The sequence below is a fragment of the Rhamphochromis longiceps genome, linkage group LG2, assembly GCF_057381845.1.
Source record: "Rhamphochromis longiceps isolate RC_006_pf linkage group LG2, R_longiceps_female_GT1.1, whole genome shotgun sequence".
NCBI classification, from domain to species: Eukaryota; Metazoa; Chordata; class Actinopteri; order Cichliformes; family Cichlidae; genus Rhamphochromis; species Rhamphochromis longiceps.
In genome coordinates, this window is record NC_140558.1 from 38,863,362 (window position 1) to 38,880,866 (window position 17,505).

At 39.5% G+C, this 17,505-nt stretch overlaps 1 protein-coding gene across 1 annotated transcript; it reads right to left on the reverse strand.

Annotated features, from left to right (window-relative positions):
* Positions 1 to 263: 263 nt before the first annotated feature.
* slc9a6a (solute carrier family 9 member A6a) lies at positions 264 to 16,735 on the reverse strand. The gene is made up of 16 exons (XM_085428019.1): positions 16,300 to 16,735; positions 14,784 to 14,977; positions 13,520 to 13,597; positions 13,245 to 13,321; positions 12,955 to 13,067; positions 11,872 to 11,977; positions 8,079 to 8,220; positions 6,887 to 6,992; positions 6,587 to 6,675; positions 6,109 to 6,222; positions 5,550 to 5,661; positions 5,255 to 5,408; positions 4,890 to 4,920; positions 4,703 to 4,788; positions 4,225 to 4,330; positions 264 to 3,930 (listed from the first exon to the last, which is right to left on the reverse strand). Exons 1-16 carry the CDS (start codon positions 16,589 to 16,591, stop codon positions 3,658 to 3,660), a joined length of 2,073 nt encoding a protein of 690 aa, XP_085284145.1. The 5' UTR covers positions 16,592 to 16,735; the 3' UTR covers positions 264 to 3,657.
* Positions 16,736 to 17,505: the final 770 nt, after the last annotated feature.

The window sequence follows — 17,505 nt, forward strand, 5'->3', positions numbered from 1 at the left end:
TTCAAATCCTCATCCACATGCAGGCAGTGACACACACACACACACACACACACACACACACACACAGACACATTCACACACAGAGAGTTTGCGGTAGAAAGATAGAGTGGACTGTCTGAGAACACGGAGCACAGCAGGCTTCTTTGGTCAGCTACTTCAGACAAGATTTCCAATGATCAAAGCATATCACAGGTCACCATTCAGAGAGCAGAGACAGAACACGTACTGGCAGAGCAGTAGGAAAACACCAAAACCTCTTTTACTTTTTGCAGATTTCACATCTTTTAATGTCTCAAAGAACAGTGGATCACAATATTCCTTGTATAATTTTTCACTTTTGGTTCCCACTACGCCAAAGAGTCCATAACAGCAGAGGATAAATGAATCATGCCTGTGCACAAGTCATGGCAACGGCATTCAAGCAGCAACTTACACACAAAGTACCTGAATGGCGAAGCAATAAGATGGAGCAATGTGGGAATATTCCTTCATAAAGTAGCACAGAAAACAACTTAAGATGAATTCACTGACATGAATTTGCAAATCCCACAACCTTTCAGTGTAAGTAATATAAAAGTAACTAAGATAAAAACAAGAGTAGAAAAAAATAAACAGAATAGAACAGCGCAACATTTGTAATAAGTGCAAATCATTCTTTTTTATTCACTGTGTCCCTTTTTCAGAAAAAAAAAAAATATTCAGAAACACACTTACACATATAAAAAACAAAACAAAACTGTGAGATCAACAAATCATATATTAGAAAATGTGGAGTTTAGAGACATAACTGATAAAAAAAGAAGAAATAAGAAGTTCCTGCACAGCAGAAGATAACTGTGGAAGGAAAAGCGATATCTAGCATGCCTTCTCTTCCTTGTACCTCCGTATCATCCCAACACATGAACGCTCAACAACAAGAGCCTAACAAGCCCCCCAGTCACCCCTTCTTCTCACTCTTTAACTACATCATCCTCCTCAAAGATCCATTTTGCATACACACAGTATTTTTTTCTCTTTGGATCACTAGGAGGCCAAAACAACAACTTTGAGAAAAAAAGAAAAAGAAAAAGAAAAAACGCCATGATTGCTTCAAGTCACCAAATGTTGTCTAGCTTCAGTCTGCATCAACACAGTGTTGCCACGGTGATGTGCTATCAACACTTCCTGTTAAACTCACATTAACAGCTGCTGTACTCCGCACCCAAAGGAGCTGACGACACCTTCCGTTCTTCTTGTCCACGCACTGAAATAGCCCCAACAGCGAACACTGACACAAGGCTACAAAGTCAAATGTAACACATCCGGCCAGGAGTACCTTTGATACACTGCATGTTTCTCTTTATGTGCCTCTGTGTTCATGGTCAACCATTACACATCAAAAACTCTACTGTGTACAGCAGACAGAAACATCCAGCATTTAAATAGCTATTGTTGCTCTGTTCTGGCAGTCTGCATAATAACAAACTACCACAGTGCCACTGAAAATATCTGCTGACATGTGGACGGACTGATTAATCCTGTGGGCTTGTCTTTTGAAAATAATTTCATACAACACAATCGATAAATTCACAGCTGCAACGGTTGATTGATTAACTGTTCTGCCAGTAAATAAAATAATTGTACCGCATTCATTTTAATACCAAATGAATGATCTAAGTCGTGCTGTTGAACAAAGGTAATGTTATCTACAGATTCTGAAGACTTGCGTTACATTTTTAATCAGATAATCAGACAAAAAAAAACACAAATGAAATAAGTAGAAAGATGTAATTTGTCCAAAAAAAAAAAAAAAAAAAAAAAAAAAAAAAAAATCAAATAATTATAGTTTTTCTTCTGGCTTGTAGTGACACCTCGACTTTTTGGGGTGTCAGTAGCCCAGATTTAGAGAGGTGCACCTTCTCTCTTATATAATGAAACTAAACTGCTCAAAACTCAGAAGCACGTCTCTTTCTGGAAATCATGACCAGCTTTAAAAAAGAAAACTGCATTGTGGACAGTTTCATGTACTTAACTAAAGGAGGAGTGCATTTACCTGTTACTAGAGGCTCGTGCCTGGATGTAGTTTAATTAAAATACATCCTAAATTAAACAGCTCAAAGACAGTTTGTAGATTTAATTTCAAGTAATGATGTAAAAGGAGCATTTCTGTGTTTCTCGATGTTTTGGACACCACAAGACTAGAATTGTGTTTGGTTATATTTGACAGAAGGCAGATATCTTTAATCTTTACGGCTCATTATTCAAAAAAAATGGGCAACTCACATCACATTGATCTTCATGAATAAAAAATTTACCTAAATCATATTTTTTCCTGAAACACTCTTTAAGGTCTGTGCAACTCTGATGCGCATTGTTCACTACTCTCATTTTTTTTAAATTTTTTTTACACCAAATAATTTATTAAACAACTGCTGGCAGATGAATGAATTGCTGTTCGCAGCCCTACCAAAAGCAGATAGATAGTTCTCATTAAGCACAATATCAGTTGTACGCTCTTAATACCACTGTAGCAGATAATTTAGTCTCAGATTCATGTATCTAGATGTGTTGTTCAGGTTCATTGAATGAGAAAATATAGACTAGAAAATGGATATGAAAAAGGTGATTCAGCTCACAAACCTCTGTTGCAAAAAGAATACAAAACACTTTAAGGTCATCTGCATTCAGATTTCATAAAATGTAAAAATGCAGGACAGAAATGGCACTAAGCGTTCTCGCCTCATCTCATTTGGATCTCGAAACAACAGCCCTTCGTCCTGCCATGAACGACAGCAGCCTCTAAAATAAGGTGTAAAGTCTCCCTCTATGTCACAGTCAAAGGTCATTGGGAGAGATCCACATGTTCACTGCCTGGTTACACTGCAACACTGGCATCACATTGTTACACACTATTTACAAGCAAATAGCACACAGACTGACAGCCCAAACACGCACTAAGTATATTGCTACCTTATGGACAGAGGTCTTTGTTTTATGTTGAGCATTTTTTTATCTTTTTTTTTTAACAATGGAAAAGTGAATGACTGACCATATTGAATCAGCTCTGCTTAACAGAACTAATCCAGTACTGGGCTGCCAAAAACTACAATTCCCAGGCACTTGATTGTAACCAAATTTACAGTAACGTTGTCCACTGGGTCAGCTTGCCTCTGACCCACAGAGAGAAGGCAGCAACATTCAACACAAAAGCCCTCAATCTCCCAAACTAAGAAAACAACTAGCATCCTCAGCATGCATATAAAAGTTATAGTACTCTTGGGATATACTTTACACCGACAAGTTAGCTAGTGGTTGCATTTACACACTGACACATGCTGCTAGATCTCTGTGCAATGCTACAGTAAGGTGACACAGAAATTTAAGCTGAAATGATTTAAAACTGATTTATGAAGAAAAAAACTGCAAATAAATATGACTATATTACAGTAATGGCAGAAAGGTGTGGAAATAAGCAGAAAGACAATGAGGTAGAGACGATGATTTGCCCCATAGAATATGTGAGAAAATGTGGCAAGAAGGATGGAACAAAAGTGCTAGAGAAAAGGGAAAAAAAGCAGAGAGAGGTGATAGGAGGAGACTCAGGTACTGGTCTTTTGCTCAATGGCTCGGGTCAGGGTGCGTCGGACGGTTGTCTGGGTCTGTATTCAAAGACTACTTTCACATCCGCATGCGGTGGTGGGGCTCTGTGAAGGGCGGCTCCGAGTCGTCCATGGGCAGCACCAGGCGCGTGCCTCTCATCACCAGCTCGTGATCTCCGTATGCTAACTCTCTGTCCAAGTCATCAGAGGTGGCAGCGCCAGCAAAGGCCGGGCCGCCGCTAGTGTGGGCGCCACTGGCGTCTGTACTGACTGTGATGTCGCCATATGTCAGGCTGATGTCACCGTCTCTCAGGATGAGGTCAGAGTCGTCATCCTTCAGCTGGCATTCGTTCTGCAGGAAGAAGAAACACAAATTGTTCAAAGAAACACAACAAATTTGGGGAAAAAAGGATGTGACTTTAGCACTCCATAGCTATTGGATGAAATTGTGTTCAACCAATACAATTATAATTTTGTCCCATGCTTTGTGTTTCCTTATCCATCCAATGAGACAATGAAAATTGAAAATGAAAACTGAACCGTTGATTCATGACCGTTTTCCATCTGGTAATATGGGATTAAAAAAAAAACAAAAAAAACAACACAGTTCAGTCAGAAATAGCTCTTGTATAAACCAGCGTCTGACCTCAAAGGCCTGAGGGCTGGTGAGGAAGCGAGCGAGGGGGCCGCAGCAGGGAGGCAGCGTGGCTGTGAGAGGGGGGCCGCTGTGAGTCAGGATGGGCTTCAGGTAGCTGGAGGGAGGCTCGAGTCAAGGACATAATGCGCGTGAAATAAGCACTAAAAGACCGCTATTAGACACAAAAAGAAAGCTCCTGGTACGGTGTGATGAATGCTTAATGAATCCCAGTCCTCAGAAGAAAATGTTCCAAATTAAAGTAATTTCATAAGGTAATTTATTTTAAATGCATAGAACAGTCTGACCTTCATATTTCAGAGCCAAAAGATGACCTAATGTGAAGTTAAGTCTGTAAGTGGGGCTCCCTCTGCTGCTGGTAAGTTGAAGTGAAGTCATTAATGAGTTATCACATATTCAAAACACTACATGTATGGTTTATTTGAAAATTATTTCTTGATATTAATAACACTAATTAAGCAAAGGATACTTGTGGTCGAAGTTGTACCAAATTCTGAAAAGCCAGGCACTTTCTTGTTTGGTGCTCCTTCTCTCTGAACCTTCACCAACACTCATCTGGACAAAGACAGACAACACTGTTTAGGTGTCTTGGTTTCCTTTACAGTTACTTTCCACCAATTACATAACTACAACACGTTTATAAGTGCCACACTCACAGAGTTATCTTGATCCGAGTCCACTCCCACACTGTTAAAGAAAAAGAAACACGTGTAAATCAGCTGCAGTCGTAAGCTGTCAGAGCAGAACAGTGCTGTGAAGCACGTTTCCCCCGTTTTACAAGTTCACCAGCAGGAAATCTGCTTATTAAAAAAAGACAAGACAGAGCAGCACATTCTTCAAGACGTTCAATAATTGTTCGAATACTTGCCTGACAGGATAACTAGATGAGTTAAACACCCGGCATCATAAAGTCAAAATATTTATAGACAAGCATCAGACTTATTTGTGAAATTTCCCCACTGTTAAAACAAATGCTAACTGCAAATCCAGTCTGGACTTTGCAGAGGAAGGATAGGCATACCGTATGCGCTGGCAGGACAGCATCTGAGTGGTACCACCCCCACAAATCCATACAGTGAAGAAGACCACGAGCAGAGTGGTGGAAAACATCATCTGACGAGCATATGTTGCAGTGTCCCTGATGGACAGTGCAAAGGTCATTGCACCTCGCAGGCCTAAAAAGCAGAGCATGGAGAATGTTGTATACAAGATGAGATAATAAGCATCTCTGTTGGTTATATTTCACTCTGTTAATAAAGGAAAGCGCTTTGCTTAAGACGGCACATAATAAACATCCTTATCCGTACACCACTAACCTGCAAACATCATCATGTGCTGGAAGTTGGATCTGATCTTGTTGCGTCGTCCCAGATTAAGAAGGAAGGAGAGAGGGTAAATGTTAGCGGCTCTTCCTATGAATAATGCTACCTGGGTAAGAACATGGTTAAGGACAAAAGCAAATGAGGTGTGCTGTCTCCTGCCTATTTACTACTTGGTGGTTAGTTGTAATAAACTTCTTTTGTTCCCTTTAGGGAGTGAATCATCTGCCTCAATCTTACCCTATCCCTAGCATTTTCTTCTGTTATACCAACCCTCTGCATGTCCTCCTTCACTTCATCCATTAACCTCCTCTGAGATCGGTCTATCCTTCTGTCTCAAATCACCCTGGACGCTAGTCTCCAGCCACTCCACCCTGCCTACACTCTCTTCTTCACCTGTCTTGTCCACTGTGATGCTATATAAACTCATCTGCCTGCACTCTCGCTACTCCTTGCATGGTCACCTTTCCATCTGTCTCCCACTGCTGTAGATAATGCTTCAAGCCAAGGATTAACATGGCTTATGTGAACTTGGCAGGGCCATGTAAAAAGATACAAAAGCTCCAACGATGAACATCGGATTGAAGACATGGTTTTGGAACGTGAAAAGGGTCAATCCCATGTAGGAGAAAATGAAGTTCTCTGCCAGGAAATTTAAAAGTTCAAACAGCTGCAAAAGAAAAGAAACAGCATGCTTTACATGACAGCTGATATCCAAGTATAGATAGATGTATACAATAAAAGAAAAAGCTAGAGTTTCCAATAAATGCTGTTAAACTTGGATTGCATGACTGTGATTGTAATTAAACTTAAAATGCCGCTTTTTTATTCGCTATGTTATAAAGACATAGAAAAGTTTTGATTTTTGTGTCTTTACCTGTTCAACAAACCTACAATAGCAGATAACTGATAAAGCAATCTGCAGTTTTTGTTTAATTTTGAGTCTCCATCACCCTACTTCACCATAAAACAAAACAAAACAAGGAAAACGCAATACTTAAAGCATCTAAAAAAAGAACTGAATAAGTAGTGACCTGTTTGGTTCTGTCCTGAGACTCAGGAGACAGATTGTTGTAGGTGTAATGGGCCTGAGTGATTCCACAGAAGAGTACTGCTACCACACCTGCAGCACACCAAAGGGGGACGGAGACACACAGAATAAAGATGGGATCAATACGCACTGATTTCTATATGCTCTGATGCATAAAGCTTCCAGCTGGACACAATTACTATTACGGTATTATCTAAATTACTAATCTCATTTTTTGTTTTTGATATTCTGGTAATTACAGTATGCCATACACGTAGAATGTGTGGATCTGTGTGTGTGTTACCTGTGAAACCACAAGCCTCAGCCAGTAAGAATGTGCTCCATGACATGAGAAAGAACAGAGCTGTTTCCAACAGCTGGAAGTCTCGCAGCTTGGTAAATTTAGTCACGTGGACACCACAGTCAAAGAATTTAACGACATACTCAGATATTGCTAAATCCATTCATGTTGACCTTTTTACAAATAATTCAATTCTAAGACATTAAAAAAAACAAATAAGAGAACCAATAAAGTTCTGCTTTCCATTTGAAGTCTGAAACTGTTGGCTTCTAATGAGGTTAATGTCAGAATAACGTTACACAATCATTTTAATCAGCTTTTTTTGCATTTATTCTACATTTTCATATAGTATTTCACACAAACTAATTTAGTGCATGGTATAACTGAGATACTGATGATAATGTTTCAGTGTTAAGAAGCTAACCATTTTAGAATTGAAAACATGTAGACCGGGGTGGAGAACTCCAGGCCTCGAGGGCCGGTGTCCTGCAGGCTGTGTCCTTGAGCCAACACAGCTGATTTAAATGGCTAAATTCCTCCTCCCAGAGGCCTGGTAATGAACTAGTCATTTGATTCAGGTGTGTTGACCCAGGGTGATATCTAAAACCTGCAGGACACTGGCCCTTGAGGTCTGGAGTTCCCCTACCCTGACGTAGACTATCACAAAAACATTCATGTAGCCCCGCTCAGAATGTAAAAAAAATGACATAGATGCTGGCCAGCTAACACTAAGGCTTTGGTGTAGTTAAATCTTCCCCTTTATGTCCTTAATAAAATGGACACGAGAATAAATTTCTTTGGTTAATGGTGACTGTGACCTTATAAAACAAGTCTTTGGCTGTGACACAAAATTCATACGCTAACTTTAGCAAGGGAACAAACAGAATGAAGTGATAAAATATTGATGCTTTATTCCAAAGGACAAAGGTCCGGTCTGAACAAAAACTTTACAGGTTGAGTTTAAAATGCCAAAATAAATTGAAAGAACCTTCATGTCCCTTTTTGTATTTTGGAACTGAATTTGATTGCACTTTTTATGTACTTGGTTTGAATGAAATACACTATTAGGAGTTTCTTGATATTTATGGCACATGTGCGTATGCTCATTAAGAGTCTGTTTGCTGTTTAAGCACTGCTACAACAACATGTAACTTATCTAAATAAATGCTACAACCAAACAAACGAAAAAAGATATGAGAGCGGTGACGATTCCAGTGGCGACTCCTAGTGCAAATGAGCCGCTGAAAACTCCCAGGAAAATCCCAAAAGACTTCAACATCGCCATAACCTCAAAGGTGTGGCTGTTGTCTCCTTCTGGTTGATATGCTACTATAGAGCTGATATGAACACAAAATACAAACATTTAATGGCAAGTATTTATGCAATGGCAGGGCAAATATTTATAAGTGTACCATATACAAGTTAATGCCTGCATTAGTCACCACAACACAGGGTAGTGTAAATTTAAATTTAATGTTGCTGAAACAAAAGTAATTAAAAAAATAAATATCTCTCAGGGCTCTCAAAATTTCAAAATCCCTGGTAGCCCTTCGGGCAGGGACTCTTCAGTTTTTGGTAGCCCAAAATAAATTTAAGTAGCCCGAATAAAAAAAGAGAGCAATTTTTTGATTGATGTTTTGTTTCCTTTACAATATTATACATTAAAGTATAATATTGTAAAGGAAACAAAACATTAATCAAAAAATTGTTGAAAAACAAATTACAACATTGTATAAAAATTACAATCATCAACTCAAATACTTGGTTCTAATTGAACAGAAATTTCTATGAACTTGTAAGAACTGTGTAGGACATGGATCAGTCTGTGTCAGATCCTGAATTTGAAATTTCCACTGAAGTCACGGGTAAGAGGCAAGTGGAACCAAGATCGAGTCCATTTGCTTTTTGAAGTTTGCAAAGACTGCTAAATTGTGCCAGTGGTAGTTCACTCTTTGCAACATAGTACGCTGTTTTAAACAGATTTTCAGGTTTGTTTTTAGTATGTTATTTGCAATTGGTGTTTGTTCTGGGAAACATATTGCAGACTGAGCAATGCATTTCTTGCATTTCTCATGGGTTCTAATGGGGGCCTTTCTTAAAATGACTGGTCCCAGTAACAAAGGCGCTTGTCGACTCAGAAATCGAGAGAAAACCAACAACACACCCGGCAGAACATTATGTTATTTACACAGGTGCACATAAGTGGTCCGCATTCGCTGTCAAAATAAAAGACGCACACCAGATAAGAAGTTGCAACGCGCGTTTGCGTCCATATAAAAGGCGATCAACCTCTCACATGTTTAAGCTTGCTGCGGGAGATTTCACTTGTCATGTTTGCATAGTAAGCTAACGATTGATAAGACGATGTCAGAGGAATTGGTGCGCAAATTATCATCACTCACCAATCAATGCTGTCGCTCTCTATACACAGTTCGCGCGATTGCAAAGTGAAAGCAAAAAACAAGCGCAAATTCAAACGCGATTTCAATATGTCACATATTGACAGTGGCTCACCGATGCCAATGACATAATTACCCAGCTACATTTCCGAAAGAATGCAAAAGCATTGACATATATTTTTCCTTCCTATGATAGCCCGACGGGCAGGGCAGAGATAGATTTTGGTAGCCCGACTGGAAAAATCACTAGCCCCAGGACGTCGGGCTAGCGATTTTGCGAGCCCTGTATCTGATTGAGGAATCACTCATCTTTGGAAAAGAGAGTTTATTACAGAGAAATGTCTATTTCCAAAATAAAAGCTATACTATACGCTTCTTCTGGGCTATATTCTCAGCAGCATATTGTAGCGGGGCAGGGCTGTTCGGGGTTCTGTTTGTACAGTTATGTTTTGTTTATGTTGCCATAGTGACGGGTGACGCCCTCTCGCTGCGACGGTGTGTCCTTCCGGGGTCAGAGGGCGCCCTGTGTGTTGTTGTTGTTGCTGTGCGGTTGCCGCGCTGAGCAGTTAGCTAGCGGCAGTGTTCTTCTGCAGATGTCAATAAACGGCTGTGCTCCCTGGCTAGCTCACGGGAAGCAAGACCAAACGACACCTCCGTCTCCTCCTTGTCTGAGCTCGCCACAATCGTGTCAGAAGTGGGATGATGGTAGCACCCCATGTTCTGACCCGAGTGACTTTTCCCCCGCCGGTCGTGACCGGCCGGTGCGCCAAAAGAAGGCACCTGGACATTTGCAGGACTTTGTGTGGGGTAATCGGGTCGTCGGGGACGACTGACCTCTTAGGTGGGGGCTATGTAGCGGGTCAGGGCTGTTCGGGGTTCTGTTTGTACAGTTATGTTTTGTTTGTGTTGCCATAGTAACGGGTGACGCCCTCTCGCTGCGACGGTGTCCTTCCGGGGTCAGAGGGCGCCCTGTGTGTTGTTGTTGTTGCTGTGCGCTTGCCACGCTGAGCAGTTAGCTAGCGGCAGTGTTCTTCTGCAGATGTCAATAAACGGCTGTGCTCCCTGGCTAGCTCACGGGAAGCAAGACCAAACGACACCTCCGTCTCCACCTTGTCTGAGCTCGCCACAATATTAAACATATCAGGTCCCCATAAGGAGAATCATGTGCTAACGGCTGTCTAAATGACTCGGGTAAAGTTTGTAGCATGCATGCTTGTTGCTTTTGTCTGCTTCCACTTGTCTTTGCACTAGGATGATGTCAGCGTAAACGTGCAGTCATATTCGTTGTGTTCCCACTAGTGCTGTCAGCGTTAATCTCGTTGAAATGACCTTAACGCTACGACACGGCAAATCTCCGTTAATGAGCTACCCCTGATCGCCCCGTGCATGGGGCTAGACGGCCAACACGTTAACGAGCTAACTGTGCTAACACACTAGTTCCCACCCATGTAATTGAGCATTGCGTGGCACATCCAACATACTGTTTTACTTTAGTCCATGACGCGCTTACCTTCAGGGTCATACGAAAACCAAAATAATTCCAAACGCCAGATCTGAATGAGGGTGGGGGAGGTTCATTTTGCCATGTTGCAAGGAGAGCTTAACTTCTGTCTTGCTAGCTTGCCCTGCGCTCTTCCTTCTGACGATGCTGTCTGTGTTGAGCGCTCAGTGGATCTGCGCTCGACAGTGCAGCCTAGGCGGAGTAGTCGAACGCAGATTCACTGAGCGCTCAACACAGACAGCATCGTCAGAAGGAAAGTTGATAAAATAAATTACAAATTTTGTATTGTTCAATACATATGCGTACCGAACCGAAAGCACTGTATCGAACGGTTCAATATCGATATGAGTATCATTGCACCCCTAATATACACATATATATTTTTTAACATTATGCTGAAGTAGTTTTGTGCTCAAATGTGCTGAACTTGGCAAACGTTTATTTCCAAATAAGAGATTCAGATCTTTGAATAAATAGCTGTATAATAAATAGCTATTTGAACCAAGTGTCGCAGTAAAATAACATTTGTTCACCCTCTCTCTTCACAGCCCCCACACTCGCAGAACAAATCACCAGGCATTTTGTCTATAAGCATTCTGGCTTTCTGCCTTTCCCTTGGCTCCCACAGTATCTTCAAAGAAAATAGGAATGTGCTCTTAGCTGACTCATAACATCAAAAACATTTAACCAATAACAGAAAAAAAAGAATAAATAATGCAATGTTCTGCATCTCTGGTTGAATAGCCAGAGTCTTAAAAACAAATGGCCAGTGATTTGTCATGTTTATCTCAAGGCACTGCAAAAGCACACAATGCCATGCTCTACTTAGTGCACCCGTTCAACGGGCCGGTCTGAGTGTCTCCACAGGGCCGGGCCCCTCCAGTCTGCCTGCGCTTTAAATTTACAATTCTGTGGAAATTACAGCAGTTCCATGTGGCGGGGGTCAAAAACCAAGTCAAGTGTTAGTTTAACAAACCTGTTTCACATTTAACAAGGTGTTATTGGGAGCTGATACCAGGTTAGTAAAAGGTCACAGGTCCATCAACAAAAAAAGAAACGAAAAAAGAAAAAAAAGGGAGACAACTTACGAGGACAGAACCACGGCCACGGCATCGTTAAGCACACTCTCTCCAAACAGTAATGCGTAGAGATCCACGTCCACCTGCAGCTCATTAAAGATGGCCAGGACTGTCACTGTGAGGCACAGAGAACATACGTCAAAATTCACTTCCAAACGCTGCTATACAATGTTGTGCAAAAGTCTTGAGCCACCTTTATTTCTTTACATTTTGCTTGGAATATGGGTGCAGCAATTTATTGCAACATCTACAAACATACATGGAAATATGGTATATAAGGGAAAAAACAGATTTTGTACAATTTTAATGAGCTTTAATTGGTAAGACCAACTTTATTATTTAAAGCTTGAACTCTCTTAGGCAAAGCCTTCTTTCTTTTCTCTAAACAGTCTTCAAGAATACTTCTCCAGGTTTCCTGAAGGATATTTAAAGCTCTTCTTTTGGATGTTGGTTGATTTTGTTCAATTCTCTGAAAAGATGATGCCACACTGCCTCAATAATGTTGAGGTTCTGGCTCTGGGGAGGTTAATCCATGACAGTGTTCTATTGTGAGTTTTTCTATCCAAGTATGCTTGTACAGCACTGGCAGTGTGCTTGTGATCCATGTTATGCTGAAAAATTAAGTCCTGGCCAATCAGACAGATCAGACTCACTCACTTTTGCACCTCTCTCCTGACCTCCTCCATACAGACTGACAATGGCTACAACTTAAAAAAATTCAAATCTGAATTCATCACCCAATAAGACTTTTTTGGTAATGATTTCAGTCCAGTTGGCATGCCTCAACTTTTATCTCTATTCCCCTACCATTTCTTATGAGGCTTTGAATAACAGTATGTGGACTCCTTGTTAAGTAATGTCGACACAAAACCGGTTCATTCTTTGAATTACATACATTTTTTACTTTACTTATTCATGGCTCAGTCTCAAGGTGCTGAACAAACATAAAAACATTCAGCTGAAAATGTCACTTTTACTGGATGCGGTGTGGTGGTAGAAAGGCCTTTTGCACACTACTTTAGTTAATATATGTAACAATGTGCTTTGAGTTAGTAGAAGAAAACTTTTAAATCTGAGAAAAATCATATGTACCAGGGTCTGTGGCAGAGACAATGGCCCCAAAAAACAGGCAATCCGTGAAGAAAAAGTCTCCATTCAGCTGGCCCACCTGCTTCATTAGCGTCACACAGCCATACATCAGCAACCTGATGGAAGAAAAGGAAGAGCAGGTGGTTTTGTCCATCATCATAAACAACAATAACTTTAAATGTGCATAGTTGCACAAGGGTTGTAAAATCACAAGGATGAATGGCTTTCATGTTTTTGCTTTTTTTTTTAATAATAAAATATTTTTTGTAATAATTGCAAATTAAGTCTCTTACCCAATAATAAAACAGGAAATGACTGTCCCGAGAAAGGCGTAAGCCAGGATGGATCCCATGTTCCGAAAAAAATGTCTCTGAAAGACAGAAGAGTTACCAGATCAGCAATCAAATGCATAAATACTATAAAATAAATTATTCATCTTGATGAATACGTAAACCCCTGCGGTCTATAAAGAGACCACAAATGGACATGAAGTTATTTAATTAAGAGCCAAATACATACTGAAAATATGTATTTAATAAATGTTGACTTTTTATATGATATACTGTACCCTTTTTAAGCTGTAGCCAGCATGGAAGATGATAGGCGGTAGAAGAATATTGAAGAACACTTCAGGGTCAAAGGTCACCTGAGTTATACAAAACACAGAACAAAATTACAGATCTGCATCAAAAGAAAATTAACAAGTTGTTTTCATTAATATTTCTTTCTATGCTGTTGCATTTTTGGATTGACTAAAATATCAGTTAATCAAAAATGACCCATATGGGGCATCATGACACAGCTTCCAGGACAATAAACAAAAAAACTACTATAATAGTAAAATGGCATGTTACAGAACGAGGACAGCTTCTAGCCACATACATATACACACACTAAGGCTAATGCCATTTTTAGATGCTAAATCTAGAGCAGTGCTACATTAAAATCAGTATGTGGATTCAATCTCTGACAATGGATTAGATGTATTCATGTTTGGAAAACAATCCTCAATTTCTGAGCATGAGATTATGACTTAAATAGATTAAACCTGTTCATCAGATTGTTTACTTGTTTGGTGGTTAGAATAGCGTCAAGAATACTGCTTGTATGTAATTGTGCAGCTGTTTAACTGACAAAGTACAAAGTGACAAACACACCCCAGCACATGACAACCGTAAAACAAGTACTTTTATGGTTTCTTTTACATTCTGTATCACTAATAAAGGCATTCTGCCAGTTATTTTAACAGAACATTTCAGGCCCTGTTTAATAGTCTTCAAACTGATTTGATCTAGATGTAGAGCTATTGTTTTAAAATTGAAATAGCTACTTAATATTGATAATAAAGAATTTGTATTACATAAAGAGAAATACAAATCATTCAGCTTACAAAAAACTAAAACCACCATTTAATCCCATTACAAATTAACCTATGATTTCTCTCTTGCATTGGTTAGTTATGTTGTATTTAAAATATCAGAAGGGTAGCTGGTTTTGATCATCGGTGCTTGCAGATTTAAACATCTGCTATCATTTCAGTGTAAAATAACTGATAATTATGTCTTTGCTGATGATTAAATCATCTGATTGCTCCAGCTCAGGGGTGGGCAATGAAGCTTCTCAAGGGGATACAGGAGAAACTGGGACTCTTGTGGAGGGCTGTACCAATAACTTATACACAGATAAAATTAATACTGAGTTCAATTTACTGGCACCGTCCTCCACAACAGTCCCAGTTTTACATAGTCCCTTAGGAAAATAATTACCCATCTCTGTAACACAACTGCTTGTATGTAGACATCAAATTCAAATAATAACACGACACAGTATACCTTGCGCAGCATCTCATTATCCTTCATGTCGTTGCCACTGATCTCCCCTTTCAATGTGTACTCGTAGAACTTGCCGCTTACATTGACCAGCAGAGTGGCAGGGCTGGCATTGACCTGGCAATTCAAGGTGATGTTGCCAACATCCAGAGGAACATGAATGATGCCATAACGCAAAATCACTCCAACAATTAAGCCTGGGGAAAAATTCATAAAAACGAAAGACAAAAAAAACAAAAAAACAGGAGAGAGAGAAGAGTTGATTAATACAGGATTTTTAACAGTTTATGGCACGTCGCCACAGAAACGGATGGCGAGTGTAGTTTCAGGCTACCTGATACTACAGATGGTATTAAATGTTTCAGTGGGATTCATTTGTACAAAAAAATATTTTTAAACAAAGGTCTACTCTGAACATCACACACGTACCTAACAGCTCTGGATCTCAAATTAAAGTCTTAACACATCCATGTGAAAATAAATTACCCTATCAGATACTGTACCAGCAAATTAGAATTTCAATTAGTTTAGATTAGATTAGGCCATATTGTCTCCAGTGGGAGAAATTTGTCTTGGACAACCGAGGGGAATATGTCACACAAAATAACACAAAAATCACAACATGTCTGGTATCCTGTACCTTTTTTCCAGAGGACTCATATTCTTTATAAAAGATGGGATTTATATCTGTAGTGATTTTCCGTCCCTTCTTTATCACCGACTCTTTAAATATCTCATGGAGAGAAAATGGAGGCAGGATGACAATCATCTTTCCAGCTATTTTGATCAAATTTTGGATTTGTGATCTGATCTTGACCTAAAATGCTCAGATCAAACATCTGTTACTATTGGTAGTAATGCATGGTTTGGTAACCATGTAGTAGACAGTAATGTCACAGCAAAAATAATAGCATAATGTTACTATCCGCCCTATGGAGCCTTCATAAAAACTAAAAATGAGTAATTTGTGAATGTCTAGACTCTAAAAGCTCTGCACAGCCAAGCAGAAGTTATTAATTATCTGTTAGATGTGAAGCAGCTGGGTTGTGAGGCAAAATGTAAATGATTCTACGGTGGCACGACCACTTCCTCTTCTACAGGTTGGAAGATTTCTAACAATACTCCTGAAATTCAATATACAGAAGTGGAAGCAAAGTCCAGTTACACACTCATGATTGGCATTTGTCCAAATAATCACTTGTGACTTGCACGAAAAAGCAAAAACAAGTTATTTAAGAACTAAAATTCAGTAGGATTCATAAGACAGTATTTGTCGAAACTGCTTAGGTGCTGAGATGTAATTTCTAAGATTAAGCAGTGTAAAAGAGGCGTCCACTGTCGTTAAATTACGCTTGCTCAATCACAACATAAACCGGAACAGTCCTGCAGCATAAATGTGTTAAAAGGGGCGAACTTATCAAGCCTGGTGTTGACATTCGTCTGTTCAAAATCTAACTATTAGGACACAATGAGTGTAACAGCTCGGATGACGTCTCTCTGTCACGATGGACCATCTTACCATAAATCATTGCCAGCCCGGTTTCGTGGAGAAACCTGAACCGCCGATGTTTGAACAACCAGATGGTCAGGATGGTGAGGGTGAGGAGCAGGATAAAGATCAGCAGGTCAGCGCTGTCTTGTCTGTGGCTCTCCTCAGCCTTTTTCTCAGTAACGATGTTCTCCATGGCACTGTCTTCCTGAGGTGATGATGCTCGGCAAACACTGATGCAAACAGGCAGGCTTACTAGCGCGAGCAGCCACAGCGTCCTTGTTGCCCTCCGGGCACTGCTGACAGTCACTTTAAACACCATTTCGGCTTTCGGCGGCCAAATGCTGCAACGTCGCCGAAGGTAAAAAATAAACTTGTGCAAATATTATTCATAAACGAAGGGGAGTGGACAACAGAAAGACGACAGCAAAAGAGAAACCAATTCCGGCCCGGAAGGGAAAAGTAATTTTTCCAGAAAGTGTAATTTTATGTTTCAAATTAAAAGCACACCACCGTACCGTGGATGGCTAAAATCAACGCCAGTGGAAAAATTTAATACCGCAAAAAGAAAACCTTCTAGATAAATAAAAATGTCTATCTGGCAGTTTTCTTGGAAGTTTGCTTCTTATTAGCGCTGATAGTTTTCCCCGAAATCTTTTATTATGAAATATTTGACGATAGCGTGTTTACCGGGAAGTGAGTCCAACAGTCCTTTAGGCTATCGATTTGTGTCGTATTAAAAAAAAAAATAATAATAATAATAATAGTAAACCAAATATAATAACGAACTTAGCGTTTATTTTAGATTACGGTTTAATTACAGTTTAATTCTTAATAGAATAACTTTAAATAAAAAATAGCCGCATATTTCCTGTGGTATTTCCTCTTTCCTACTTCCTTCCTACTCTTTTACTGACAGACCATTTAGCGTAACGATACGAACATCAAATAATAATTTTAAATATTTATAGATACATTTAACTGTATTGGATAAAGAATATTCGTTATTTTTTTGTTTTTTTAAAAGTACGATTGACAAGTCTCGTGATACAGATGGTCGCGTGGGACGTTCCAAATTATCGGAATTTTTATATTTTACTGTCATGCGCTGAAAAACAAACTAACTAACTTTCACTGTTAGTCCTTATTTAATAACATGGCAGTGCAAAAATATGCACACATATATATTATAATTACTTAATTATTAACTGAAATATGCCTATAATTTGTAATTTA